A 27,806-nucleotide genomic window follows, 5' to 3' on the forward strand; every position below is an offset into this window, starting at 1 on the left:
AATGAAGAAATGGCATAACACACTGAGTGGAATATAATGTTAAGTGTGGGAGGAGTCTGAAGTAGATACAGGAATTAGTCACTTGAAATAAGACCTGGGGGGCTGGAGAAATAGCACAGCAGATAGGGCATTTGCCTTGCACGCGGCCGACCCGGGGTTCGATTCCCAGCATCCCATATGGTCCCCTGAGCACCGCCAGGAGTAACTCCTAAGTGCAGAGCCAGGAGTAACCCCTGTGCATCACCAGGTATGACTCAAAAAGCAAAAAAAAAAAAAAAAGAAAGAAAGAAATAAGAAGAAATAAGACCTGGGGGGGAGGATTGATAATACAGTAGTTAGGGCATTTGTCTTGCATGTGGCCAACCAGGGTTCTATCCCAGCATTCCACATGGCCCCCTGAGTACTGCCAAAGGTAATTCTGAATGCAGAGCCAGGAGTAACCCCTGAACACACCGGGTGTGACACAAAAAAGAAAAAAAAACCAAAGAAAGAACTAAGACCTGGACCAGAGCTCTTTGTACAAATTCTTAAAATCTAAGCGCTACTGTTGACCAACATTTACAGATGAGAGCTGAATTTATGAGAGGTTAAATAACTTTTAATATAGTTCAATTAGGGGTCTGGAGCAATAGCACAGCAGGTAGGGCGTTTGCCTTGCATGCGGCCGGCCCAGGTTCGATTCCCAGCATCCCGTATGGTCTCCCCGAGCACCACCAGGAGTATTTCCTGAGTGCATGAGCCAGGAGTAACCCCTGTGCATTGCTGGGTGTAACCCAAAAAGCAAAATATATATAGTTCAATTAGGAAGTGGCACAGTTATGATTCTTAGTCTATACATACATACACTTAATTCCATATTTATAGGGTTTAATGTGCTCAGGGATACAAATCGAAACCAAAAACGATGAAAGAGCTTTTCCTTTTTAAGGCAATTTTTTTTTATCTTTTGAGCAAAACAGACAAAAACAATAGTCTTTATGATAGATTCATAGATAAAAATCAAAGATGTCACACACAGCAAATACTGTCACAAGCATCTATTCTGCACAGGTCCCACCCATAATGAATGCCTCTCTTCTAGAATTTACCTAGGCCCCCTTATTGTATTATATCCCATGCAATTGTCTCATTTCAACAGACTGAATACAAATTCTCCATAAGATACAACAAAAAAGTAGACAGTAATGAAAAGAACCAATATAAAATGACTAAAGAAAAAGAACCAATATTGTACTAACACATTTTCACAGCCCCCCAAAACCAGTAATATATTACAAGTCCTTTCAGTGTACTCTTAAGTTTAGAATAAAAACGTACATAAGGATCTGAAAGGCAGACTTCACACTCAAGAACAGGTGATTCTTACCATTATAGGTTGCGCTATTTTTCACAATTAATTCCAAATGCTCTCTGAACTCTTCCCGAGATGGATAAAGGCGTTTCCGCACATTTTCTCGGAGTGTTTGCAAGTCCATTGGCCGAGTGATGATTTTGTAGTAGTCCTTTACAACCTTTGCATTGACCGGCGTGTGGAAAGGATATGTCTGTGCAAAGAAGATGCACTATTCATGCCAGAGTCAATTCTTGAAGACTCTCTCAAGTATCTTACCTGTATACTTGGCCATCAACTCATAAATAATCCTTTCTAGATAGAGTAAGTTTGTTTCCTCTACTAAGCTATTTTAAAAAAAAAACACCCTAAATCCAAAATGAAGAGTTTGAGGTACGCAGGACTATATTACCTGGTATCTGAAATTCCAAAAGAAATTGCCATCCCTATTTAGACACGAATACAAAGGACAAAGGCACTCACATTTGGAAGATCTCTCATGTCATTGATGATAGACTCCAAAATGGATGACAGTGTCACCATGGGATCTGTCCGGCGCCGGTGGATAGACTTATGAGGTCTCTAAGGACAAATAAGAAATCAGAATACTATTCTGGGTCCAATCCCCAGCACCCCAATCAATTAGAAAAAATATTTTATATGGCTGTAGACATGGCTCAAACTGCTAGAATGCAAACTTTGCATGTGGGAGCCCCTGTTTTTTTTTCCCCTGGCACAGCAAGGTCCCCCGAGCTCTGCCTTAAGTGGTCTCTGAGCGCTGCTGGTTGTGGGCCTTTTCCGCACTAAAAATAAATTTAAAGAAAATACTAAATAGAAAAATTTTCTAGTGAACAGCACATAATTTCCAGGGTAAGGCCAAAAGATGAATCTAAGCCTATACTGGAGTCATGGCTTAGGGCATAGGTTATTTTTTGGGGGGATGGAAGGGTTACACATAGCTGTGCTGAGGGTTTACTCCCGGCAGTTAGCCTAACTTCTTTTTTTATTATTAGTGAAACACCATGAGGTACAGTTGTAGACTTACAAATTTTTGTGCTTGGGTTTCAGTTATACAATGAACGAGTATCCATCCCTCCACCAGTGCCTATTTTCTACCACCAATGATCCTAGTAGCCCTCCCACCCCCATATCCCACCCCCCCACCTCACCCCACCTCTGTGGCAGGGCATTCCCTTTTGCTCACTCTTTCCTTCAGGGTTTTGTGGTTTGCAATAGAAGTACTGAGTGGCCATCGTGTTCGGTCTATAGTCTACTTTCAGCACGCATCTCGCATCCTGAGAGAGTCCTCCAAACATCCTTTACTTGGTGTTCCCTTCTCTATCTGAGCTGCTGTTTCCCCCAGCATGTGCTGCCAGCTTTCAAGCCCTGGAGCAGACCTCCTACTACTTATCTCAACTATTCTTGGGTGTTTGACTCCCATTCTGTTACTTTATATTCCCCAGATGAGTGCAGTCTATGTCTATCCCTCTCTTTCTGGCTCATTTCACTTAGCATATTTTCCACGTAGAACCACTTGTATGTAAATTTCATGACTTCATCTTTTCTAACAGCTGCATAGTATTCCATTGTGTAGATGTACCAAAGTTTCTTTAATCAGTCATCTGTTCTCGGGCACTGGGGTTTTTTCCAAATTTTGGCTATTGTGAACAGTGCAGCAATGAACAAGGTGCAGATGACATTTCGACTGTATTTTTTTGCCTCTCCGGGATATATTCCCAGGAGTGGTATTGCTGGGTCAAATGGGAGCTCAATTTCTAATTTTTTGAGAATCGTCCATACTGTTTTCCAAAATGAGTAAGCCTAACTTCTTAAACTGTAGGTCATAACCCTATATGGACTTGTTAACTGAAGAGGGAGGACACAAAATTCTTAACAATTTGTTCAAAAATAAATTTCCTTATGATTATCAGAAAACGTTGACTTGTATGCCTATATACCTGAGATTATATTAAAAAATTCTCTGACAAAAGAAAAAAATGAATGGGAAAAAAATGTAAGAAGCTGTGGCTTGTAGCTGAAGAGATATAGTATAACAGGTGACTTGGGTTGATCTCTGGCTTCCCGTATAGTCCCTCAGGCCTGCCTGGAGTGATCCCTAAGCAAGAGAGCTAGAAGTAAGCCCTGAGCACCGCCAGGTATGGTCCAACACCAAAACCAAAAATAAAAACACAGTAACCAACAAAAGAAGCTATGGCTGAGAGGATAGAAGGGAATCTAGGGGAATCACTGAGAACCCCATCTACTTAGAAAGACACAATGCAGATACTCACATTCAAATAGTCACAGTGAACAGTGGTTCCAACTCGACGTTTCTTCTTGGGAGGAAGTTGCTGTTTAGGGAACTTGAGAACCAGAGATTTTCTACGAACCTCATCTGCACTGGAATCAACAACAAAGTCATAGAACACAATTCATGTCTAGTTTCGAGGGGAAAAAAGGCAATTACAATGAAAAGTCTTAAGTATATGAGCATGAGTTGAGGGGAAAAAAAGTGGCCAAAGACAAGCAGTGTACCTCCCCATTTCGGAGGGTGGCCTGCATCTACACTTGAGATGTGTCCTTAGTTTTCTCGGCCTCTAGAGAAGCCCGGGTTCTGTCCTCCTCCTCATGATCTCTAAATAAAGCTGTTTTGCTTTTAAAAAAAACCAGCATCCAAGGGCCAGATAACTACATTCCAAGGCTCAGATCAGGCAAGGTTTCATAGGATTGCCAAATTAAATAAAAGAACTAGGAAAGCCACAATTTCACTTCATTTGGTGAAACTCACCAAATGAGTTTCTTATTTGGACTCTAAGAGAATTAGACTACAGAAATTTCAAGACTTATTCCAGTTCAACATCACATTTTACAGCTAAAGGTCTAGGAAAGTTAGCTTACTTAGAATGGAAATAAGAGAGCAAAGGGTGCGGCTCAAGTAGAACATATGCCTTGCATGAGTGAGGTCCTGGGTTTGATGCTTGGTAATGCATGGGTGCTAGAAAACCACTACCCTGGAGTGGACTCCACAACTGAAAAACTAAAAACAACATGGAAACAAGTGAAAACTGCATAACTTTCAAATTTTATGCCAAAATTATCTTGGGGGACCAGAGCTGGTATAGCAGGTAGAGTCTTGCCTGCAGCCAACCAGGTTACAATCCCAGCCTTCCATACAGTTCCCCAAGAACCACCAGGAGTAATTCTTGAGCACAGAGCCAGGAATAACCCTTGAGCACTGTTGGGTTCCCCCCCCCCATGGCAAATTTTGATAAAAAGAGTGGGTTGTGACCATTATGTGAAACTTTTTAATTTGCATCAGCATTACTTTAAACATCCTTTATTAGGGCTGGAGAGAGTCTACAAAGGATAAGGCATGTTTTCCTAACACGAACCCAACCCAGGTTTGATTTCTAGCACCACATACGGACCCCAAGCCCAACAGGAGTGATTCCTGAGCACTATTGGGTGTGGCCCAAAAATAAGAAAATAATAGGGCCGGAGTACAGTGGGTAGGGCATTTGCCTTGCATGCGGCCAACCCAGGTTCGATCCCCAACATCCCATATGGTTTCCCCAGAACCGCCAGGAGTAATTCCTGAGAGTGCAGAGCCAGGAGTAACCCCTGTGCATCGCTAGGTATGACCCAAAAAGCAAAAAAAAAATCATTTAATACTAAACTGTCTTTAGTGCGTGCTTAGGATGCGTGGAATACTCCTATATTCACATTTAAAATTTGGGAGATGATGGGGCTGGAGAGAGAGTACACTGATAGGACGCTTGCCTTGAGTGTGGCTGACCCACGACTGATTCCCAGAACAATATATGGTCCTCTGAGTTCTGCCAGGAGTGATCCCAGAGCCCTGAGCTAGTAATAAGCCTTGAGCAATACTGGGCGTGGCCCCCCAAGAAGTAAAGAAATATATAAATAAAATCAAAAGTGGAGGGACTAGGAGTGTTATTTCAGCAGGTAGGGTGCTTGCCTTGCACACAATCAACCCAGGTTCAATCTCTAGCACCACACATGGCCTCATGAGCCTGCCAGGAATAATCCCTGAGCACAGAGCCAGGAATAAGCCATAGAATAGCCAGGTGTGGCTCCAAAACAAACAAAAAATATGAATATGGTGAAATACAGAAATTAAAAACTGGCATGAAATGAACAACTAATTTGGATTTCTCTACATTAGCGGTCCATCCACGTTGCATCCCCCCCTTCCCCAACTTTTCACTGTAGGAGATTCAAGACACATTTTTTTTATAATTTGCTTTTTTTTCTGGTGCCAGGTATCAAATCTAGAGTTTCATACATGTAAGCTAAATGTTCTATCACAGAGTCACATTCCCAATCCCCTAATGTGCTTCTAAATATATGGACCTGTTGCAGTTAGCACCATATTCCCTGGTGCAAAACTTAAAACTTTCACCTGTAAGATTAGGAACAAGATGAACATTACTATTAAACATAGTATTAAAAGGCTTAAAATGCTTAAAAGTATTAAAAGGCTTAAACATAGTATTAAAAGGGCTGGAGCGATAGCACAAGGGCTGGAGCGATAGCACAGCAGCAGGTAGGGTGTCTGCCTTGCACGCGGCCAACATGGCCGACCCGAGTTCGATTCCTCCGCCCCTCTCGGAGAGCCCGGCAAGCTACCAAGAGTATTCGATATGCCAGACACAGTAACAACAAAGTCTCCAATGGAGACGTTACTGGGCCCGCTCGAGCAAATCGACGATCAACGGGAGGGCCTTTACCTTTACCTTTACCTATTAAAAGGCTTATGGGGCCAACTTTCCCCCTGCCCGGACGAGACCCTGAGTTGCCGCCCACAAATGGCTCCTCCGCTCCTGAATGGCCATTATCCCAGAGGCATGGAAACCAATCTTGAAACCCAGCAGCTTCTGGCAGAAACACCTCTGGACTGTGAGCTAAGCTACAGCCCCTGGAAGGGGAAAGTGTTTGTCCCTCGGCCTTTTCCCCCATGGAGGCAGCATGGTGACTGCCATCTTTCAGAGCCTATTGGACAGAGAGGTCGAGCTTGCAGTGACAGGGCACACAGGGCCTCTCAGGATAGGGGGCGGAACTGGCCCACACCCCTGCCCAGACGAGACCAGTGCAAAGCAACTGTTCTCACGGGGATTCAATAAATAAATAAATAAATAATAAATTTTAAAAAGTCTTATTGGGCCAAGAGATAGTACAGCAGCTAAGGCACTTGTCTTGCGTGCTGCTTGCCTGGGTTTGATCTGCCAGGAGTGCTTTGAGTGCAGTAATCCCTCAACATAGATAAGTGTAGACCCCAAACTAATAAAATTTTTAAAAGAATAAATCACAAAGTGTTAGGCTGCTAACATGGAGCTGCTAATAAAGTTTTTACAAAACACTGTAATTTTAATTTCTGGCAATATTTACTGAGGAAAATTAAAGTTAAACCCCCAAGTTCTACTTCAGAGAACAAAATACCACATCCGCCTCTGCCACTCATCAGTATCACCAAACTCCAAGAGCTCACCCTTATGATTTTCTGCCTATTACTTACCTCTCAATGAGCTGTTTCCCCAAGACAATTTTGGTCCCTTCAACCTTGATAAGCTCTTCATTATCATTATGAATGACTGTCTTTTCCAACTCCTCCTCCTGCTCCTCGGTCATGGCAACAGGGTTGGATGGTGGAGCATTTGTTTGATAATAGAGGGGACAGAATTTGTTTGTCCTCATATGCCCAATGGCACCACAAGCTCCACATTTCAGCTGCAAGAGGCAAGGTATCACCATGTCAAAAATAAGTAGGCTGCATCATAGTAGGTAGAATTAAGATATCCGTAGAGGGCAGGGAGTTGGCTCAGGGGTTACAGCTTGTTTTGCATGTGAAAGACCTGGGTTCAATTGCTCGTACTGCACAGTCTCCCAGCAATGCTGGGAGCCCACAAGAACCACTTGCTGTGATTCACAAAACAAAAAGTTAAGAAAAAGAGAAATACGGGGGGTGTAGTACCGCCAGCAGCCTAATGGTGCCTTCGGGATTCCCTATTCCCAAAAGTTGCCGCTGTGCCTCTAGAAATGGCCAAAAGTTAGGGATGTGAGAGTCACACCAACAAACTACTTCCGGCTCAGCTATACAAGTTCATTTATCAGCCTTACTTCAGAGAACCATAAATAAGTCTCAAAAGAAATCAAAAGCTGTAGTTAATCTCAGACCCATAAAAGGCTGAACAGACCAGGGTAAATCAGAGGGGTTCAGATCAGCCTGGTGCCTACCCAAGCAGAGCTCATGGTAGCCACTTGCTCTCACAATCCAAAACTGCCAACATGCCCCTGGTCAGACTCCACCATCTCTGGACGGACCTCACTGAGACATTAACCTGCTGAAAATTCAGATACTCGGGTTTTGTGACTTAAATCTTCAGGCTTTCTTGAGATAAAGATGGGCTACCACAGGGCTGGAACAATAGTACAGTGGGCAGGGCGTCTGCCTTGTGTGCGGCTGACCGGGTTCAACCCCCAGCATCCCATATAGTTCCTTGAGCACTGCCAGGAGTAATTCCTGAATGCATAGCCAGGAGTAATCCCTGAGCATCGCCAGGTGTGACCCAAAACCAAAAAACAAATAAACAGGATGGGTTACCTCCCCCCTCTTCCCTATACTCCTGGAAGCACTGGCAGTCACCCCACGAACCAGCTCCAGTACCACCATATAAGCTCTTATACTGGCCTTGCTTCAGAGACCCATAAATAAATTTCGAAAGAGATCAAAAGCCAGTTAATCTTGGACCCATGCAAGGCTAAGCAGAACAGGCTAAGTTGGAGGGGAACAGGTCATCTCAATGCCCACCCAAGCAGAGCCGCAGGCTGCCACAACCCAAAATCGCTGCCATGCTCCCAGCCAGATTCCACCATCTCAGGATGGACTTTGCCAAGACATAACAAACAACACAAACACTGTCCTCCCATTGTTCATCGATTTGCTCGAGCGGGCCCAGTAACATTTCCATTTTTTTGAGACTTGTTGTTACTGTGTTTGGCATATGGAATACATCACGGGTAGCTTGCCAGGCTTTGCCATGCGGGCGAGATACTGTTGGTAGTTTGCCAGGCTCTCTGAGAGTGGCGGAGGAATTGAACCCGGCTCGGCTGGGCTGGCTGCGTGCAAAGCAAATGCCCTACCGCTGTGCTATCACTCCAAGATATAATCTGCTGAAAATTTGGGCATGCAGGTTTTGTGACTGAAAGGCTTTCTAGAGGTCACGAAAGGCTACATCCCTCCACCTCCCAATACTTCCTGAAGCCTTGGCAGTGACATCCACATCCCAAAGCTACCACCTAGTTAAAAAATCTACTCCAGCCTTACCTTCCCAATAAAGATACTGAAGCCCTGAACAAACATGATGATCTCTTAGTACCTATATTGCAAACCATAACACACGAAAGGAGAGAAAAATGAAAGCGCCTGCCATACAGGTGGGGGAGGGAATTGAGGGAACAGTGGGAGGGAAATGGAGGACAATGGTGATGGAAAATGTATACTGGTGGAAGGATGGGTGTTGGATCATTGTATGACTGAAACCCAATCATGACAGCTTTGTAATGGTCTATCTTATTGATATTCAATAAAAAATTTTAAAAAGAAATAGATAAATATATACCAAGTCGGAGAGAAATGAGAAGCTTAAGAATTTTTGAAGCAACACACATACTGAGCAAACCCATGTGCTGCTTGTGCCCACATGACCAAGCACATGTGGCACCTACATCTTCCCTCTTCAGATGTGTTCCGAGGCTCTGTCCACCTTTAGAGAAGCCTATATTCTCTCTTGAACGTGTTTCTTTCTCTTCCTTCTTTCCCTTCCTAAAACCCTCCAAATTAAATGTTTTTACTTCAAAAAAAAAAGGATCTTTGAAGCTCAGAACTTTACTCTAATTGCTACACAACTTTCAACCAGAAGCAATTGAACAAAGTATGTCTATAGAAATGGTACATTAAGTGCTGGAGAGATAGTATATGCCTAGCATGCAGCCAACCCGTTGGATCCACAGGACCACATACAGTCCCTTGAGCACTGCCAGGGGTCATCATTCCTGAGCAGAGCCAGTAGCCCTGAGCACAATTAGGACTGGTCCAGAAGCCCCACAAATAAATTAAATGAGGGGACCAATAAAATTAGGGGCCTAGGTACTCGGATCAACGGCAGAATACTTGTACATGCATGAGATCATGAGTATGATCATTAACACTCCTCCATACTGCCAAGTACGATTCCTAGACCCCTGGTACTACCTCTTCTATACCACAACCAATTCTGACCCCGTCACATACCCTAACCAGGGGTGCAATCTCAAATACCACTATAATAGAACCTTCCAGGTTGGCTGTGTGTGAGATAAGTGCCTTAACTGCTTGTACTATTGCTCCTGCCCCAATAGTGTACAATTTAAATGGAAGTGTAAATTCTTTTCTTATTTTTACTTGAATTTGAAAAAAAATCATTAAACTAATTTTTAATTTGGGTACTATGATTTACAAAATTATTCATGGTTGTTTCAGGTATATAATTATCCAATATCCCTCCTATTACCTGTATCTACTTCCCTCACCTTTGTCCCAGTTTTTCGTCCTATCCTCATTTTACCTCCTTGACAGGTACATTTTTTATTTTGTTATTGTAGTTTGGGCCTCATGATTTCAGTTTTCACAGTTCTATGGTTCAGATGTGTCTTTTTGATTTTTTTTTTTGGTGGGGGATGTGGCCACACCCAGCAGTGCTCATGTTTTACTCCTTGCTCTGCATTTGGGGATTACCCCTGGCAGACTTGGGAGTGATGGAATGGGGTGCTATATATGAGATATATATGGGATGCCAGGATCGAACCTGGATCAGCTGTGTGCAAGGCAAACACCTTAACCACTGTGTACTATCACTTCATTTGGGTTTTAAAAAGAAATTGTTCAGTTTCTAAATTTTATTTATTTTTATTAATTTTTTTCTGGAGGGCTGGAGATCCTTGAGCACAGAGTCACAGATGTGGCCCAAAAAGACAAAGAAAGAGAGAGTGTATTGAGTGTGTGTGTGATTGAGTGATAGAGCTGGAGAGATATAGTAGTACCTCAAATAAGATTTGTGCTTTGTTTGAAGTTGACCTGGATTTAATCCCTTGTACCTTATCTAGTCCCCTGAGCCCGGCGAGGAGTGATCCCTGAGCACAGAGCTTTGTATGCTTTCTCCTATTATTTATTTCTTGGCAGTACTAGGAACTGAACCCAGTGGCTCACACATGCCAAGCAAGTGCTCCATCACCGAGCCACATTCCTAGCCCTGTTCATTCTTCAGTATAATTTTAAAACCTATGATACATATACATTTGTGTATACACACACAAATGTGTCTATGTGTCTCATGTTCGCCAAACCTACCTCAACTCCTTGAAAATACTGCTAATGCAATATAAAAAACCACCACCTAATCTTATTTATACTAGATAAAGCCTGGTGTTAGTCACTCTAATATTGATTACTCCCAAGTAGCCACATCAATTCAAACTAAATTTTTTGTGTGTATTGTTTTGGGGGTAAGACTCGGCAGTGCTCGGGGCTGGAGTGATAGCACAGCAGGTAGGGTGTTTGCCTTGCATGTGGCCCGACCCAGGTTTGATTCCCAGCATCCCATATGGTCCCCCAAGCATGGCCAGGAGTAATTCCTGAGTGCATGAACCAGGAGTAACCCCTGTGCATCGCTGGGTGTGACCCAAAAAAGCAAAAAACAAAAACAAAAACAGACTCGGCAGCGCTCACGACTTACTCCTGGCTCTGCACTCAGGGATCACTCCTAAAGGGCTTAGGGGACTATACAGGATATCAGGGATCAAACCTGGGTGAGCCGCAAGCAAGGCAAGTGCCTACTTGCTGTACTATTGCTCCGGGCTCCTTTAAACAAGAACTCTATGTTTTTTGTGCTCATTCCCAATAATGACGGATGTTGGTAGTTAAGGGAAAGCATGAATCCTTTCCTTCTCTGTTTGTTACTTACAACTGTGCCACATTATACTTACTTTTAGATCAGGACGCTCCTTCATTTTTTTCGGTTTCTTCTCAGGAGGACCCTTAAGTTTCTCTTTTTCCTGGTTCCGCTTAAGCCGCCTCAGTTGCTCTTGAATCCTCCGCCGTTCTTTTCGCATCTCCTCACGATGTTGTTCATCAAAAAGGGCGAATTTACGACTAAAGTATACAAAATATCACAGAATCATAAACAAAACTATAAGAAAAGACTATTCTATCATCTCAGAACTAAAGAAACCCAACCAGACTAACAAAAAGGGATAAACTGGCATTCCCACTTCCCACATGTATTCTCCCATTTGCAGAAGCATTTCTCAAAATGAGAATTTCTACATAACTTCTAAGATTTTTGCCAAGAAGCAACCAAAATGCAAATAAACCATATGGAATGAAAAACAAGCTTCATTGTCTGGCAAATTTGTAATTCCCCTCATGTTTTGGCTCTGTTCAAACCCAAACACCTAGAGGCAGCAGGGTTTCCAATTAGCACAGACTTCCAAGGGAAACTGTGCAGAATCCTATCTTGAAAACGCAATTACTATCCTCATCTCCATTCCCCAGCAATATTAACAATCTCCTTATCAAGCTCACATGAATTCCTCATCTTTTGTGGTCCGTATGCGCACATAGGCATCAATGACAGCTGGCTTTCGAACTGTCTCACAGCGAACATACTCTTTCCCCTCTTCATCTCGAAATGTACGGTAAATCTTGAGACACCGGCCAGTGGCAGAAGAGTTAAGGCTATTTACAGAAGCTGTGTCATCATCTCTGTGATTATTGCCTGCTGATGCTGAGCCCGCTGCTGCAAGACAGATAAAGATTTTCACACATTTCCCCTACTACCCAAATGGTCCTTTGCTTGAGGATGAGTTGAGACTTCAAGCCCAATATGCTATAATTGTTCACAAAACTGTGATTCTATACAAATCACTGAAGTTATGACCAACCCCAACAATGCACTGATTTGCTCTTCCTTGTCTTCATTTTACCTCTGCTAATGGTTCTAATTTTATCTAATTTTGATTTGAGGCCACACCCAACAGAAGTGCTGGGGAAGTAGGGTCGCTCCTAGAGGTGCTCAGGGGATGCATGGTTCCAGATATTGAACCTGGGTCTCCTGCATGCAAAGCAGACTATGCTTTACATGTACATAGCCTGTTGAGCCATCTCTCCAGCCTTGTTCCAGTTTTATAAGTTATGAAAAGAGGGGCTGGAGCAATAGTAAAGAGGGTAAGGGGCTTCCTGTTTATGCAGCTGACCTGGGTTTGATCTCTGGCACCCCATATGATCCCCTGAGCCCAGCCGGAGTGATCCTTGAATGCAAAGGCAGGAATAATCCCTGAATACTGCTGAGTGTGGCTCAAAAGCAAAAAAAAAAATCTCAAAGGGGAATGATAGTATTGTGGGTTTTAAAGCCCTTGCCTTGTTTGCATTTGACACTGGCTTGACCCTCTGCATGACACATGGTGCCCCCAACCACAATCAGCGTTCACTCCTGAGCAGTCATTTTTGCTCAATTCTCCCCCCCCCAACCAAATAAATCTCAAAGAATTACTTGTTTGTTATAGGGTAAAAAAAGTATTAGATGTGAAATGTTTTCTGATTCCTCTGAACAACAGAGCAGTAGGGCAATTCAAACAAGATGATTATGATCACATTTTTAAAAAAACCACACATGAGGTTGGGGGGTTATCTCACAGGGCTGGAACATATAAGTGAGGCCCGAAATTCAATCCCCAGCACCACATGCCCAATCACCCACCGCTGCTGATTACAGTTCCAGAGGGCTCTAAGCATTGCCAAAGTGGCCCTGATGGCCCCCAGTACTGTCTCTAGCCTAAGCATTAAACATCTGGCTCTCATACCTGGCTTTCATAACTGAGTCCAGTATCCAAGTATCCCAGACCCTCTAAGCACTGCTTGGAAAGCACCACAGTCCCAATTTCATCTTCAGCCTCTTTCAGTAAATACATTTTTCAATTACCTGCTTAAATTCTATACTAGGAAATCTCAAGGGATCCTAGAATTCCATACAATATACATTCCTTTCTTAAACTTTCTTTCCCCCTTAAAATTTACTAATCAATTATACCGATGTATTTCTAGCAACCCAGAGTACAATCTTTAGACTCTTAATTGTTCTCTTTTTTCTCCAAGTTTCTATATGCCAAACCAATCAGGCATTTACTTTTCCCACTCTCAACGTCTGCAATTGTTTTTGTTTGGGGGTCACACCCAGTGGTGCTCAGAGAACACTCCTGGTTCTCCACTCAGGGATCACTCCATGAGGGCTTGGGGGATCATACAGCGTGCCAAAGACCAAACCTGGGTCAGCCACATCAAGGCAAACTCCTAGTCACCACTTCTGCAATTTTCAATTGGTGACTTTAATCCTTTTATCTTTGAAAGTCATGAACCTTTTAATAAAAGACACCGATGAACAAGAATCTCCCTCCCCACAATTTGTCCACATATTCTGTGCTATAACTTTTTTTTCACTGTCACTAAAGCTGCAGCTTGCTGTTAACTGTTTCTTCTATATTGTGGGGGCATCTTATCTGGCAGTCTTAGGGGTCACCAAGGTCACACCCAGGTGTACTTGGGGGTGGGGATATGATGTTGAATACAAGCCTTCACACATGCAAGACAAGTGCTCTATCTAGCACTGGTGCCAGATCCATGGGCCCTGTATTAAGAACTGTTATCCTTAAGGATGAATCTCTAGAAGGCTCACTTGATATAGAGCACTAACAGCCCTGGCTTGGCCAGTCCTGATGCAGACAAAAGCAGTTAAGACTGACAACAGTTCTTTGAGTGTGCTCTACAAACAATCCTAGCTGGCAGAGAAAGTCATGCTGGCAATAATGTCTCTACCTCTTCTACAGAATTCTCTATACTCATCCCTTACTTCTGCTTCCAGTTCTGCCTAACTTAGCGTGTAATTATTTATGGTTTTCAATTCTATGGTTTTTTGTTCATGAAAACACTATCCTCACCCAACAGCATCCTCTGTAGTTCCTTCCGCTCCTGTTCTTCCCGTTCACGTGACAGCTGAGAGCTGGTTTTCTTATTCTGTAACATGTTCTCAATGTTCTTTCCCATTTCTTCAAAGTCGCTGTCTTCAGCTGAGCTGCTGTCTGTGTCAGTTGATAAGACTTCAGTGGATGACAAAACCCTTAAAAGAGAAAAACAATGTTAAGATAAAGAAAAATACAAATGTGTGGAAAGAGATGAAGAAATGGAGTTTTAGAGCAGGGAAATGAGAAAATTAACCTTAGAAAGCATACTCAAAATTAATTAAGACATGTAGCCTTAATAGGAAAGCTTTATAAAACCTTAGAGATCAAAGAGCTAAGCGCATCCTCTGCATGCAGAGGGCCACATTGATTCCAGGCACCACATTGACCCCAGGACACTGCCATGAGCGAAACTCAAGCACCACCAGTTGTGGCAAATCCCCCCTCCCCCCAAAAAAGGGGAAAAGCTTTATAAAGCATTCTTAGACATTTAGGTAAGAAGGACAAAAGTGAAATTTGAAACAAGAGCACTTTCAGAAATGGAGAAAGCCTAAGGAACAAATTGGCACAAATGCCATATTTAATTACCATTTCCTCATTACTAAGTCTCCAGAAAAACAAAAAAAAACCCGTCACCTACTGCTCGAGTTTTCTGTAGCACTAAAACAACACACTTGTTCTGAAGGTCAAAGATGCGCTGGCATTCCTCTTTGTAACGCTCTTGATGCTCAGCCACAGAAAATCTTGATCCACGGGCAAATTTACTCATGGGCCCCTCTCCAGAGCGGGCCTGTTCTGTTGACATTGTCCGTACTACATCAATCACTTCCCAGCGGGACAACTTTTTAATCTACAAAACAGATAAAGACACTATCAAAAACACAAATCATTGGGGGGGGGCCTCAAAGGACCAAGATGTACAGGAAAGCAAAACACAACAAAAAGGTTCATTTAAAGCAGTTAAACAAACACCTTTTGGAAAGACAACTGATGAAAAAAAGTATCCAAGAAACAGTCATCTACAACCCACACCACAAAATTCTCCAGATAGTTCTTAAATGTCTCTCCTAGATTTTCTCTCCATATATGAAGCCCCTAGGAGCCTCTAAGTTTTTCTCTTTCATAACTACCTCTTCCTCAGGCACACCAAATTTCCGAAGAAGTTGCTTGGCATTTTTCAGTGAAAGGCGACGAAGGTCTGCATCAGTTCCCGTTACTGTCTTCTTCACTGGCTGAGGCTCTTTATCATCCTACCTCAAAAAAAAAACCTAGGTAAGAATTCTACTAAACAAAATGCCTTAAAACAGACATGTAAGTCAATGTCTGATCCTCTACCCAATCCATATCTTCCTCCCTTGATTTTCAAAGACAGTCTCACCTTCTGTTGTGTTGGTTTGTTTGGAATCTTCACATACGAGAACCCTTCACCACACCCGGTGGGATCTGCTACCCCAGTCACCTCCAAGAGACATTTGCCCTTCATGGCAGCAATGAAGGCCCTTGTGGTATTCCAAGGAGCAGTACGAACCTGAAGTGTAGAAAAAGATTCTAGGGATTGTGGAAAACATTGGTTTTGTTTCTGCCCATACTTACAAGGCTAGAATTATTATCACAATGATTAATATATTGCTGGCAGTCTGGTACACAATTTGATGCTTTATTAAACTATCTACCATGGATGCTGGGAGATAGCAAAGTAGTCAGGGTGCAAGAATCCGACCCGACTTTAACTGCCAGTACCACATGGTACCCTGAACATTGCTAAGTGCAGTCCCGGAGGTCCCCAGCACCACCATGGTGCCCAGGTATCCCTGGCACTATAGCACCCATGCAGCATAGTCTCCTTAGGCTCTTGTATTGAACTGCTAGCCCAACTGGCCGAGCATCACTGGCAGAGCCCCCAAATCTCCTGAGCACCACTTGGGAGAACCTGTCCCCAAATATCAACAAGAGCAAAAGTTTATAAAGCTCTTTAGTATTCAACGTTTTAAAAATTGCAATTAATTTAAGGATGTTGAGATGGGCTATACTCAGTTATACATCAGGGACCACTCCCGGAGTTGACTGGGAACTACACAGTGCTAGGAATCTAACTGGGGCCTCCCACACACAACGCATGCACTCAGTCCACTGAGCTTTCTCTCTAGGCCCTTCTTTCAATTTTCCCCCTTCCTTCCTTTGTTGTTTTTGGGGCGACTAGAGGTTCTGTAACTCCCTAGTTGTGGGGCTGGGATATTTAGCTATGGTGCTTATTGGGGAGGGGGGGGAGTACAGTCCTTTAGTTGTGGTGCTTACAAACATGCTCACCAGAGGGAACATTCTTTTTTAGTCTTGGAACTGTGCACATCTGGTAATGCCTAACAGGGGCTGCTGTAATGCTCACAAATATCTGTACTTCCTAAACATATCTGGCTGAAGCATGGCTGAAAATTGCTTGGGGCACCATGATCACAGACAGCACAGCTGTCTGGTACATACTGTTTGGAAAGAACAAACACCAGAGTCACTGGAACTGTGCTGAGTGCATGCAGTGGTATCAGCAACTGAACTCTTGGCCTATGTTGCACTCCAAACCTGTGGGCCCCAAACTGCTTTCTTACGGTACTTAAGTCATGGTATTAAATAAATGTCAGCATCTCAGGCAAATAAGAATATGTGGAATATTGTTACTACCTTCAGACCCAAGCTAGGGCTCTAGTTAAAGTTCTTTGTGAGCTAGGGGTTGTGATTGGGACAGACCCAGCTGTGCTGAGGGCTTATTCCTGGTTCTGTGCTTAGGGGTCACTCCTGATGATACTCAGGAAACCACATGCAGTACTGGGGATTGAATTAGGGATAGCTACATGCAAGGCAAAAAGAACCTTGCACCCTACTCAGCTCTCTAGTTTGAGAGCTCCTTTTTAAAAAAATTTTTGGCTCACCAATGAATACTGACAATTTAGGTGGAGAAGGGCCTCAGGGGTCTATCCAAGGGAATGAACCCACACCCAGATTTTCTGCATGCAAAGCAAGAGCTCCAGCCCTCTGAGCTATTCCTATGCTTCAGTTGTATTTATTTTTAACTTACCATTGGCTTATGCTATGAAATTTCAGGGGGTTATTTTTCCTATGTGTCTAATATCATTCCCTCCAGCAAAATGTCAGTGCCATCCTACCACCCAAAAAATCCTCCAATGCTAATTCTTCCCATTTAATCTCCCCTTTCCTGTAATTACCAGTTTTCACTGAGTCTAGTAGTTTCTTGATAGTCCATTTGTTTCATTAAATTATATTCCACATGATTAAAATAATCTGATGTCTTTCTTATTTCTCGGTGAGAGTTCTTCTCTTGTTTTGTTTGGGGGTCATACCTGGCTTTGCATTCATTTGCATTTCCTGGTGGTCCTCAGGGGGAACGATATGGGATACCAGGGATAGAACCTGGGTTGGCCAGGATGCAAGGCCAGTGTCCTGCCCACTGTACCATCATTTCAGCCCTTGGTGAGTTCTTAATGACAGTGTTGCACCTACACTCATGATGTCAGCTACATTAAGTTGCTAACTGTATTTCACTGTCCAATTGCTAAAATCATTGCTTTAGAATGACCGATATTCTGATAATTAGATATAAGAAGCATTCTTTACAAATCCCTAGATCAAGCCCTACCAGCACACCTCTGCCATTCTACCTATGCCACTGGTTTGGTAAAAAATAAACCTGTCTTAAATAAATGAATAAACCTGTCTTCCCCTGAGACCCTGAAGAGTAAATAAATCAGGGAATTAAGACAAAGGCAATGTGTACACACAAAACAGTCAGGAAATGATATAATTAGTAGGGGCTAAGTAAATATCCCACAGGGCTGGAATACATGCTCTCCATGTTCAAAGCCCCAAATTCAATCCCTGGTACATACTGTCCCCAGCACTGCCACTCCCAAAAACAAAGTATCAGGGTCTAATTTATATTTAAAAAAGAGTAAGGTTGCAGAGTCAGTACAATAGGTAAGGCACTTCCCTTGTACGTAAGCAACCTGGGTTCAATCCCTAGTATCTCAAGAGTGATCCTGAGCAGAGCCGAGAGTAAGACCTAAGCACAGCTGGGCGAGGCCCAAAATCCAAATTACAAATGAACAAATGAATAAATACAATTTACCTAGAAAGCGGCCAATTTCCCTAAGCACTGCAAAAAGTAGCTAATCCCTGAGCACCACCTGGTCTGGTTCACTTGATCACTTGACATCCCATTACTCATCAATTTGCTCGAGCAGGTGCCAGTAATGTCTCCATTCATCCCTGTCACATGCTAGTGTAGCCCAATGGCGTCTGCTCGTTCTAGGAACACGAATAGCCTCAAACCGATTGGTCACGGTCTTGACGAAGAAGTCTGACCATCTCATAGGTGGGCGATCACGCAATCTTTTGACATCCCATGGAATCCAGTCGGTAATGGCTCTAGTCCAGCGGTCGTGTCCAAATTTCATTATGTGTCCAGCCCATCTGATTTTCGACACCTTGGCAAACAAGACAGCATCCCTGATTCTTGATCGTTGACGAAGGTCAGAACTCCGGATTCTTTCTCTCATTTGAGTGAAACGTGATACTCCAAACATAGCTCTTCTAATTCCTCTTTGGGAGAATAGCGTTCTTATCCTGTTTTCGTAGGGCCCAGGACTGTGAGGCTTCGTCAAGACTGTGAACAATCGGTTTGAGGCTATTCGCGTTCCTAGAACGAGCAGACACCATTGGGCTACACTAGCATGTGACAGGGATGAATGGAGACGTTACTGGCACCCGCTCGAGCAAATTGATTAGTAATGGGCTGTCAAGTGATCAAGTGATATACATCAAAGCATAACAAAGAATATACTTTAAGCATTCAACTTATATTAATCATATCTCCAAAAGCTACTTTCTAAAAAAAGTATGGCAAGTACTGACAAAAATACTTACCTCATCATCTATCTTCATCTGGAAATCTTCCTCATTTTCTTCTTCTGGAGCAAAAAAGGACTTCTCACCATAGCCAGCATCCTAGAAGGCAAATCAATGCAAAAATGACTAAGTAGGTATACACAAAGCCCAAGTTCTGTTGAATACCAGATATAAAATATTAAAGCACAGAGAATACATTCTGTACAATCTTCATTATGTCCATCACCATTCTATATCCTTAGGTTATTACAAAATATACTGTCACATTTCAAGGAACTTATGGGCTGATACACAGCTAAAACCCGTAACAAAGTTGGAAATCCTTATTAACTATGACTTACTAACTCACTGTGACAAACTGTGCTATCCTAGTCTATTTATTTCCTACTTTGGCCTAATAAGTACACTAAACGATTTTATCTACCAAATGGATGAGCAATCATATTCAAAACAATATGCCCCCACTCCCTCATTAAGCCTCCCCAGATTTTTAGATAAACTGTAGGTTTTCCACAAAATTGATGTAGACAGAATTCCTCCATTTTTTGTCTTGGAGTTTTCTTTTTTTGGATGGGTAAGGAAACCTCACCTGGCAATTCTCAGGAGCAGAGAACCAATTCGTGTTGAGCTCGAATATAGGTCTTCCACAAGCAAAGCATGTGCACTAGCCATTTGACTTATTTATCTACACCCTGTTTAAATTTGTAAATAATTGATAACAATCCAATAGTAATCATTTCTAAACCCAGGACACGAGTTGTCTCCTGAAAATAACCAAGAGACACAGACAGTTTTTAAGAGGCATATGTTCACCTTCAGTCGCTGCTCTGCAGCTATCATGCTATAATAAGCACAGCATTGCTCTGGAGACACCATAGCCCTGATTTCCTCTTCAGTTGGCAAGCGAAAATCAGACTTCAGCACCCACCAATTTGAGTCCATTCCTAGAAAAGACAAGAAGGAGTAAGACCATTCTGTATTCTAGCGATGCTGAATTCCAAAGGCCCTTTCATTGACAACAACAGGGATTTAAAAAAATAAACTGATTCAAGATTAACTCATTTACTGTCCTGTAAGGTTAACAGGCCAAACCAAAAAAAAAAGCCTGACCGGAGAAGAAATCACCTGCTAGGGACTGGAACAATAGTACAGGAGTAAGGCGTTTGCCTTGCATGCAAGTGACCTGGGTTTGATACCCAGCATCCTCCCATATAGTTCCCCAAGTACCACCAGGAGTAATTCCTGAGTGCAGAGGCAGAAGCATCCCTTGAATATCGCTGGGAATGGCCTCAAAACAAAACAAAACTACCTACTTCTGCATTTCCTACATCTAAGACATCCGAAAATCTACTAAATTTCTTGTTAAATCAAAAAGTAATCAGATTCTACAAATTCAGAATATTGCTATCTTCTTTTTGATAGCTACCAATTACTATTTTATTAGCTATATGCTGATCCTTTGACTGAAAGCATCATTAATTCCTTAGAAAGAGGCAAAAAAGAACGAACTATTAGTCACAATGAATGACCTGTGCGTTTGAAGTCAGCACAGAGCTTTAATCTCTTCCGGATGCTGCTTTCAGAATGTGAAGGAAAGGCTTTTTTAATATCTTCCATTCGTATCCGCCGTGGTCGATCTTTACTCTTCCAGAAGAGACGGTAAATAAAAACCTGTCAAACAATCAAGTTCATTTTCTCAGTTAGCAAAACAAAAGAAAAAAGATGTCACCAAGTCCACGTCCCATGCTATGTCCCCATATGGTTTGCTAAGTCCTGATATGCCCCGAAATTCCAATACTCTTTAATTCTTACCTGAAGAAAGTCTCGAATATGTGTATTCGCCCTTTTGGAGTTGGGCCCTGGAACTTCAAACAAGGGGCACTGCTGACCAACCACAAAAATATCCACTAATTCCCGAATATAGTAACCTTGCCTTGTTCGAATGATAAGAAAGTCTGTTTCTGGCATCTTGTGAAGATAAATTGGGGCACGAAAAAGGTTGTTTTCAAATGCCTAACAAAAGTAAACACAGAAAAATTATGTACCAAGAAGCTCTAGGGAAGTTAAGTCAACTAGTGAGAAAAGAAAATAGGAGTTTGTCTGCTATTCCTATCCATTATGCAATCTAAGGTCTATCCAAAAATATGAAAAAAATATGATATAAAATAGAAAGCAGGATTAGAAAGCTATTTCTCCTCACTGCCTATCTTCAAAAGCCAATACTGGAGTGGGCACTGGAGATAGCTCAGTAAGCTGTAGTGCATGCTCTGTACACAGGTCGAGGTTTAACCCTTAGTACCAAAGTCCACCCTATCAGTGCCAGGAGTGAAACCCAAGCACTGAGCCAAGAATAATCACTGAGCACCACTAGGTGTGGCCCAAATCATAGTACAGTGGTAGGGTATTCGCTTTGCAAGTGGCTGAACCAGGTTCAATCCCCAGCATGTCATATGGTCCCCCAAGTACTGATAGGAGTAATTCCACAGTGCAGTGCCAGGGATTACCAATGATCATTGCCAAGTGTGGCCCAAAAACAAACCAATAAAACAAAAAAAGTGGGGTTGGAGCAACAGCACAGAAGGTAGGGCATTTGCCTTGCACATAGCTGACCCGGGTTCGATTCCCAGGATCCCATATGTTCCCCCAAGCACTGCCAGTAGTGATTCCTGAGTGCAGAGTCAGGAGTAACCCCTGAGCATCGCCGGGTGTGACCCAAAAAGAAAAAAAAAGTAAAACAAACAAAAGAACCTTTGGGCCAGAGAAATAGTACTGGAATCAAAGCACTTGCCATGCATATGGCCAACCCCAACACTACATGTGCTTCTCCAGCACCACCAGGAATCACCACAGAGCCAGGAACAGCATCTGAACACTGGGGTTTTGCCCAAAAATTTAATTTCTGCAAAAAAAGTCAATAATGGTGAAACTAGAAGATTTGGAGTGAGACGATACTGGCTCTGGTATGTTATTTTTTACATTATTTATTATCTCGAAGCCTAACTTTCCTCATCTATAGAACATACAAAATGCTTAAACCTCACAGTATTGCTATGAAGATGATATATGACAATCACTTTATAAGCTAACAAGTAGTATATTACCACTTAATGTTATACTTAAATTTTATTTAAATTTTAATTATCCAATATGCAATCATTTAATAAATCTAAATTAAACAATTAAACATCAGTTTATATATACAAGCTGAATTATTATGTAGAAAGTACACTAGAGAAGAAAGACTAAGCATGCCGGACATAAACATTTGCTGTCTGAATAGAAAAGCCAGCTAGGATCAACTGCTAAAAGAAGCCTGCGATTCTAAGGAAAAATCACTTGGAAATCAGAAAAGCAGACAAAAAGAGATTTTCTTAAGTACACAAGCATAAGAAAATTCTAAATAAGGAACAGAGGGAGAAAAAGAACTAAAGAAAAGATTGAAAAAGATCTTTAAAGGATTACAAAAGTAGTCTACAGGGCTAGAGAGATAGTACAGCAGGCAGGTCTCTTGCCTTGCACTCGACCAACCCGGGTTCCACCCCTACCATCCCATATGGTTCCCTGAAGCCGCCAGGAGTGATTGCTGAATGCAGAGTTAGGAGTAACTCCTGAGTACTGCAGTGCGTGGCCAAAAAACTCAAAAACAAATACAAAAGTAATCACAAAAGAAGATGAACGGGCAGAAAACTTCAACACAGAACAGGTTCAATGGTAGAGCATGTTTCACGACTATGAAGCCCTGGATTTGATCCCTAGCACTCAAAAAAGAATCTTAACTGAGAGTTAAGGGGAGAGGAATAATACAGAAACAGCAAATAGATGATAGTTTAAAAATACTGGTGGGAAATGAACTATAAAATAAAGAAAAGTAGGACCAGGCAGATAGCTCAAAGGATATGTGCACATTTTTTGCATGCTGGATGGAGGCCAGAGTTTGATCCTCAGCACCACATGGCCCCCTAAACTTCTTGGTTGGAGTGAGCACCGTGGTATTGGGTTGAAAAACCAAAAAAAGAAAAACATGAAACATGAAAAAGGACTTCATAATTTATAGAAGACTTATTAGAATAAGCAATCGAAATAATGAAACAAATTACATACCAGATTAGAGAAAATGGAATATTGGCAAGAGAAATGAGCTAGAGTTTAAAAAAATATGAGGAAGGAGAGAACAAGGATTTACTCACATCATACACAAATAGGTTCTAGTAAGAGAACCTATTACTTCTCTTAATAGGTAAAAATTGGGCTACCAGAGGAACTCTCTATACCGTTTAAAGTAAAGGAGTGCCGGAGAGATAGTACAGAGGGTATGACGCTTGTATTGTGCACAGCCAACCCAGGTTCGGTCCCCAGCATCCCATACGGTCCCCGAAGCTCACCAGAAGTAATTCCTGAGTGTAGAGCCAGGAGTAACCTTAAGAGCACCTCCAGATGTGGCCCATCCAAAAATAATGAAGTAAAATAAAGGGAGGGACTGGAGAGAAAATACAGCAGGTAGAACACTTGGCCTTGCACACAGCTGACCTGGGCTTGAATCAAACACAACAGCACATATGGTCCCCCAACACTCACCCAGGAGTGATCCCTTAGCCAGAGATAGGAAAGTGCCCGGAGCACCACTGGGTATGGCCCCCAAACAAAAAATATGAGGGGGAGGATGTACCTCACTATGGCTGGGAACTGAAAATAAATAATCCAGCTTGGCTAAATATTTAAAATGACAGCAACTCGAGCTTGGGAGATAGTTCAAAGTGGTGGAGTACATGCAAGGCCCTTAGTTTTATTCCCAGCACAGCATGCCTTACCACTGGAATTGCCCTAGCGGTGATGCTCAGCACTGCTGGGACAAAGCAGCACCATACTACGTGGCCAACACCATCATTGGGAATGGCCTCAAATCCCCACAAGTGACTATGACTAATATAATCAAAACATACCAATTTTGTAATATATGAATATTTAGAAATTAAACTATTGCAAATTATTATTAATCTGAGGTTGATTTCCCTGTGCCATCCTGGATAACTTCTTACCAATAAACACTATTTAGGAGCAGGGAGATGGCTGGAGCAAATGCTTGGTATGTACACGTCCTCCAGTTCAATCCCCCACACCTCATGGCTTCTTGAACATTGCCAAATAAAACCCAAATTATCCCAGCACTGCTGGGGAGGCCCCCTCCAAAAATAAAAGAAAGATATTAAAATGAATGCCTACATTAAAAAGTTTACCAGAGAGGCTGGAGTGATAGCACAGCGGGTAGGGCATTTGCCTTGCCTTGCACGTGGCTGAGCCGGGTTCGATTCCCAGCAACCCATATGGTCCCTGAGCACTGCCAGGAGTGATTCCTGAGTGTAGAGTCAGGAGTAACCCCTGTGTATTGCTGGGTGTGACCCCCAAAAAAAAGTTTACCAGCAGACTTTCAAATTTAGCTTAAGAATAACACAATTGAGGCCTGAAAGATAGTACAAGGATTAAGGTGCTTGCCTTGCATATGGCCAACCACAGTTCAATCCCTAGCACCTTAAGCACTGGTAGGAGCACAGAGCCAAGAGTAATCCCTAAGCACTGCCAGGTGTAACCCAAAAACGAAAAGGAAGTAAAACAGTGGAGTTCATGCACAATTCAATCAGCTAATCGGTGGCTGAATAAAATAGCAGTACTCCTACATTAAAAAAATATTTTTTATTAAATATTACTTTAATTTTGTCATAATTTCAAAAAAAAGAAAGGAAAACATAACTGAGGAACCAGATTTGTAAGAATTTTAAAATGTTTTTGAATTATCTCCATTTGGGATATTAATCTCCCTCACATTGATGTATAAATAATCTATGATTCTCAACTAGAGCTGATTTTCTGGGCTGACTCATTCATTTCTTTAAAAAGAGTAGTAGTTAAAAAAAGAATAGTTAAAAAAAAGAGTTTTAATAGGAAGTAATCCCTCACCTGCAATAACTGTCCAGGATGAAGAGAGCCCAGGAAAGGAGATGTATGGCAGTAAACAGTTTCTCCATACTTACAATCTGGTGCTCCTGGATCTTTTCCAGGTTTCTGTAAGAAAAATAGCAGACCCAGTTTCTATTAGAATATCATCAATCTGAGCCACACAAGTTATGGGGCTAGGAATGTGGCTCAACTGACAGACCACATGAGCTCAAACTTCAGCAACCATATATATGTCCTGCAGCACAGATCATGTGTGGTTCAAACACAGCATCACCTACTTAGCTCTGGTCCTCATCCTAGCAAGCACTGCCAAGTGGGGTCTGGGTCCCTGAGCACCACAACAACAAAGCACCTCAAAATATCCTACAAGCATGACATTTCAGTAATATTTCTAACTACATAAAATACCATTCCCTTCTTCTGAGAATTTTTAGTGCATAAAGAACAAAGTATATGTTCAGAGTATGACTAGACATCAAACTACATCTGCATTAACAACAAAGATTTTCTAAATAGATACTCACCCTCTTATAGTAGTTTTTAATCTTTGTTGCCATGCCAACCTGCATCATTAATGGCCCATTCTCCTCACTGTACTCTGCAAGAATTAGGTCTCCATCTTTGCCAGTGAGATCCTGAGGTGTGCGCATAAAGAACATCTCTCCACCACCTGAAGCTTGTCTCTCTTGTTCTCTCATCTGCTCAGAAAAGAAAGCATACAGTCTACAACCTAGGATGGGACAGATCTACAAACATTAAAGCTGTCCATTTGAGACAACCAAAACAAAGATTTTCTTTACTTTTTTCCCATTAAATTGTAAACATTTTCAAACACATAGCAAAGTGGAAAGAATAGTACTATAAACATTCACTATCCTATCACCTATAGTTATTTGTACTTTGCCTCAATTTTTCTTTATCTTTCTATAAATTCTACAGAGTTATTTTTCAAAGTTTGTGAGCAGATACTTCCACTTGTATTTTTTGCGGATATCTAAGAAAAAGGACACTCCTAAAGAACCACAGTAACATTCTATAGTATCTGAGAAAACAGTAATTCCCTCATGTCTAATATATAGTCAACTCTAATTTATACTCCAATGTCTTTTATACAAGGTTTTCCCCCAAGCAGGCTTCAATCATACCTTGGCCTTTTTTTTGATGTGCTTTAATAAGGGTTGGACTGAGTGAGGACCTGGCTGAGACAGTGCCCCAAAGGAATACTTTTTCAGAGGTGGACGATGGAACTGTCGGAGTTTGATAGGTCCCATATGGGTGGGAAAGAAGGGCTGCCGTAATTCCACAGCAGGAATTGAATGCTAAGACAGGAAATACAAGGGTTCAAATTAAGTAGGAACTCCAGTCTAGACATAGTTTACCCATATTCCCCATCAACATAAAATAGTGGTTCCCATCTACCACAGGAAAAAAAAAACAAGGGCCAAAACAGTAATACAGCGGGTAGGGTATTTGCCTTGTACATGGCCAAACCCCAGCACTACATACGATCCCCCAAGTGCCGCCAGCAGGAGCATCCCTGAGAGCAGAGCCAGGACTAAGCCCTGAGACTCACTGGGTATGGCCCCAAAACAAAACAAAAGCCATTTTTACCTGGATAATATTTCCTCCAAAGGTGCCTCGAAGACCCTGTTGCTTAGGGTAGTAATACTCATCATTAGAGAGATTCCATGGATCTTTCACTTCTGGCTGAGACATGTTCTAATAACAGATCATCAAATCTCAGTCAGACTATCTGTCCCCATTACCTTTCTTTGTTGATCAAAATATCAAGTCCCTTTCCCCTTTATAGACCTGCTGTGGTTCTTCCTTGATGACTCCTGTTTTCCCTAAGAGAATCCGACTCTTTTTCAGAGATGACTCCTTCTTATTCTCCTTGGAGGGGGAGTTAGAAGCAGCCTCTTCCTTCTCATCAGGTATTTCTACAGATAAAACAAAAGCTACTCTGGAGTTGCTATCTCTGAAGATGCATCTTTCCTACTGCCATCTGTGCAGCTCCTAACCAGGTATCTCACCCCACACTAGACCCTTCTAGTGCATGATTCACACTAAACAAACTAGGCCAGGGACATGGCTCAGTGGTAAAGTGTATGTCTTGTATACTTGTATCACCTCAAACATGCTTTCCAACATTCCTAAACTGTGAGTTTTCCCTAAATAATACCTAAATACTCAAAATCAAGCCACAACTTCCTTCCTTAAAATGACTACCTTGAAGCTTCTAGTCTTGACCTTTCCAACCCTTCACATTTCCTTTCTGGTTACCCTTAAACATTACCAGCAAGTTGTCAATTATGGATGAGGAACTCTGGTCCATGCCAGTACCAATCATACCCAAAATAAGGTTTTCATCATTGGGATCAAGTGTCAAAATAGGAGGCTCCAACAGTCGGGGCATGGCCTGGGCATCCCAAATGATATTGTCCTCCCAGCGTCCATATACTAGCTCCTCATTGTCAATGGGGAAAATGGAATACCAAGGCTTGTCATCATCCAAAGTGGCTGCGAAACCTATTCAAAACAG

General features: G+C 42.2%; 1 protein-coding gene across 5 annotated transcripts in view; it reads right to left on the minus strand.

Annotated features, from left to right (window-relative positions):
- TAF1 (TATA-box binding protein associated factor 1) overlaps nucleotides 1–27,806 on the minus strand; it is a 78,869-nt gene that overhangs the window by 37,872 nt on the left and 13,191 nt on the right. For 4 of the 5 annotated variants that reach the window (XM_056129992.1, XM_056129990.1, XM_056129991.1 and 1 more), the window contains 20 exons: nucleotides 27,617–27,793; nucleotides 27,077–27,204; nucleotides 26,876–26,983; nucleotides 26,410–26,583; nucleotides 25,789–25,962; nucleotides 25,265–25,369; nucleotides 21,125–21,325; nucleotides 20,842–20,983; nucleotides 20,126–20,256; nucleotides 19,331–19,411; nucleotides 15,777–15,926; nucleotides 15,529–15,648; nucleotides 15,073–15,248; nucleotides 14,378–14,556; nucleotides 11,970–12,183; nucleotides 11,372–11,537; nucleotides 6,867–7,078; nucleotides 3,622–3,730; nucleotides 1,814–1,912; nucleotides 1,367–1,544 (listed from right to left, as the gene is read on the minus strand). In XM_056129992.1, the coding sequence (XP_055985967.1) occupies nucleotides 1,367–1,544; nucleotides 1,814–1,912; nucleotides 3,622–3,730; nucleotides 6,867–7,078; nucleotides 11,372–11,537; nucleotides 11,970–12,183; nucleotides 14,378–14,556; nucleotides 15,073–15,248; nucleotides 15,529–15,648; nucleotides 15,777–15,926; nucleotides 19,331–19,411; nucleotides 20,126–20,256; nucleotides 20,842–20,983; nucleotides 21,125–21,325; nucleotides 25,265–25,369; nucleotides 25,789–25,962; nucleotides 26,410–26,583; nucleotides 26,876–26,983; nucleotides 27,077–27,204; nucleotides 27,617–27,793 (3,024 nt within the window). The remainder of the gene's footprint in view (nucleotides 1–1,366; nucleotides 1,545–1,813; nucleotides 1,913–3,621; nucleotides 3,731–6,866; nucleotides 7,079–11,371; nucleotides 11,538–11,969; nucleotides 12,184–14,377; nucleotides 14,557–15,072; nucleotides 15,249–15,528; nucleotides 15,649–15,776; nucleotides 15,927–19,330; nucleotides 19,412–20,125; nucleotides 20,257–20,841; nucleotides 20,984–21,124; nucleotides 21,326–25,264; nucleotides 25,370–25,788; nucleotides 25,963–26,409; nucleotides 26,584–26,875; nucleotides 26,984–27,076; nucleotides 27,205–27,616; nucleotides 27,794–27,806) is intronic. The other variant, XM_056129993.1, reaches the window with a different exon arrangement.

The sequence above is a fragment of the Sorex fumeus genome, unplaced genomic scaffold (genome assembly GCF_029834395.1).
Source record: "Sorex fumeus unplaced genomic scaffold, SorFum_2.1 ptg000073l, whole genome shotgun sequence".
Classification (NCBI taxonomy): domain Eukaryota; kingdom Metazoa; phylum Chordata; class Mammalia; order Eulipotyphla; family Soricidae; genus Sorex; species Sorex fumeus.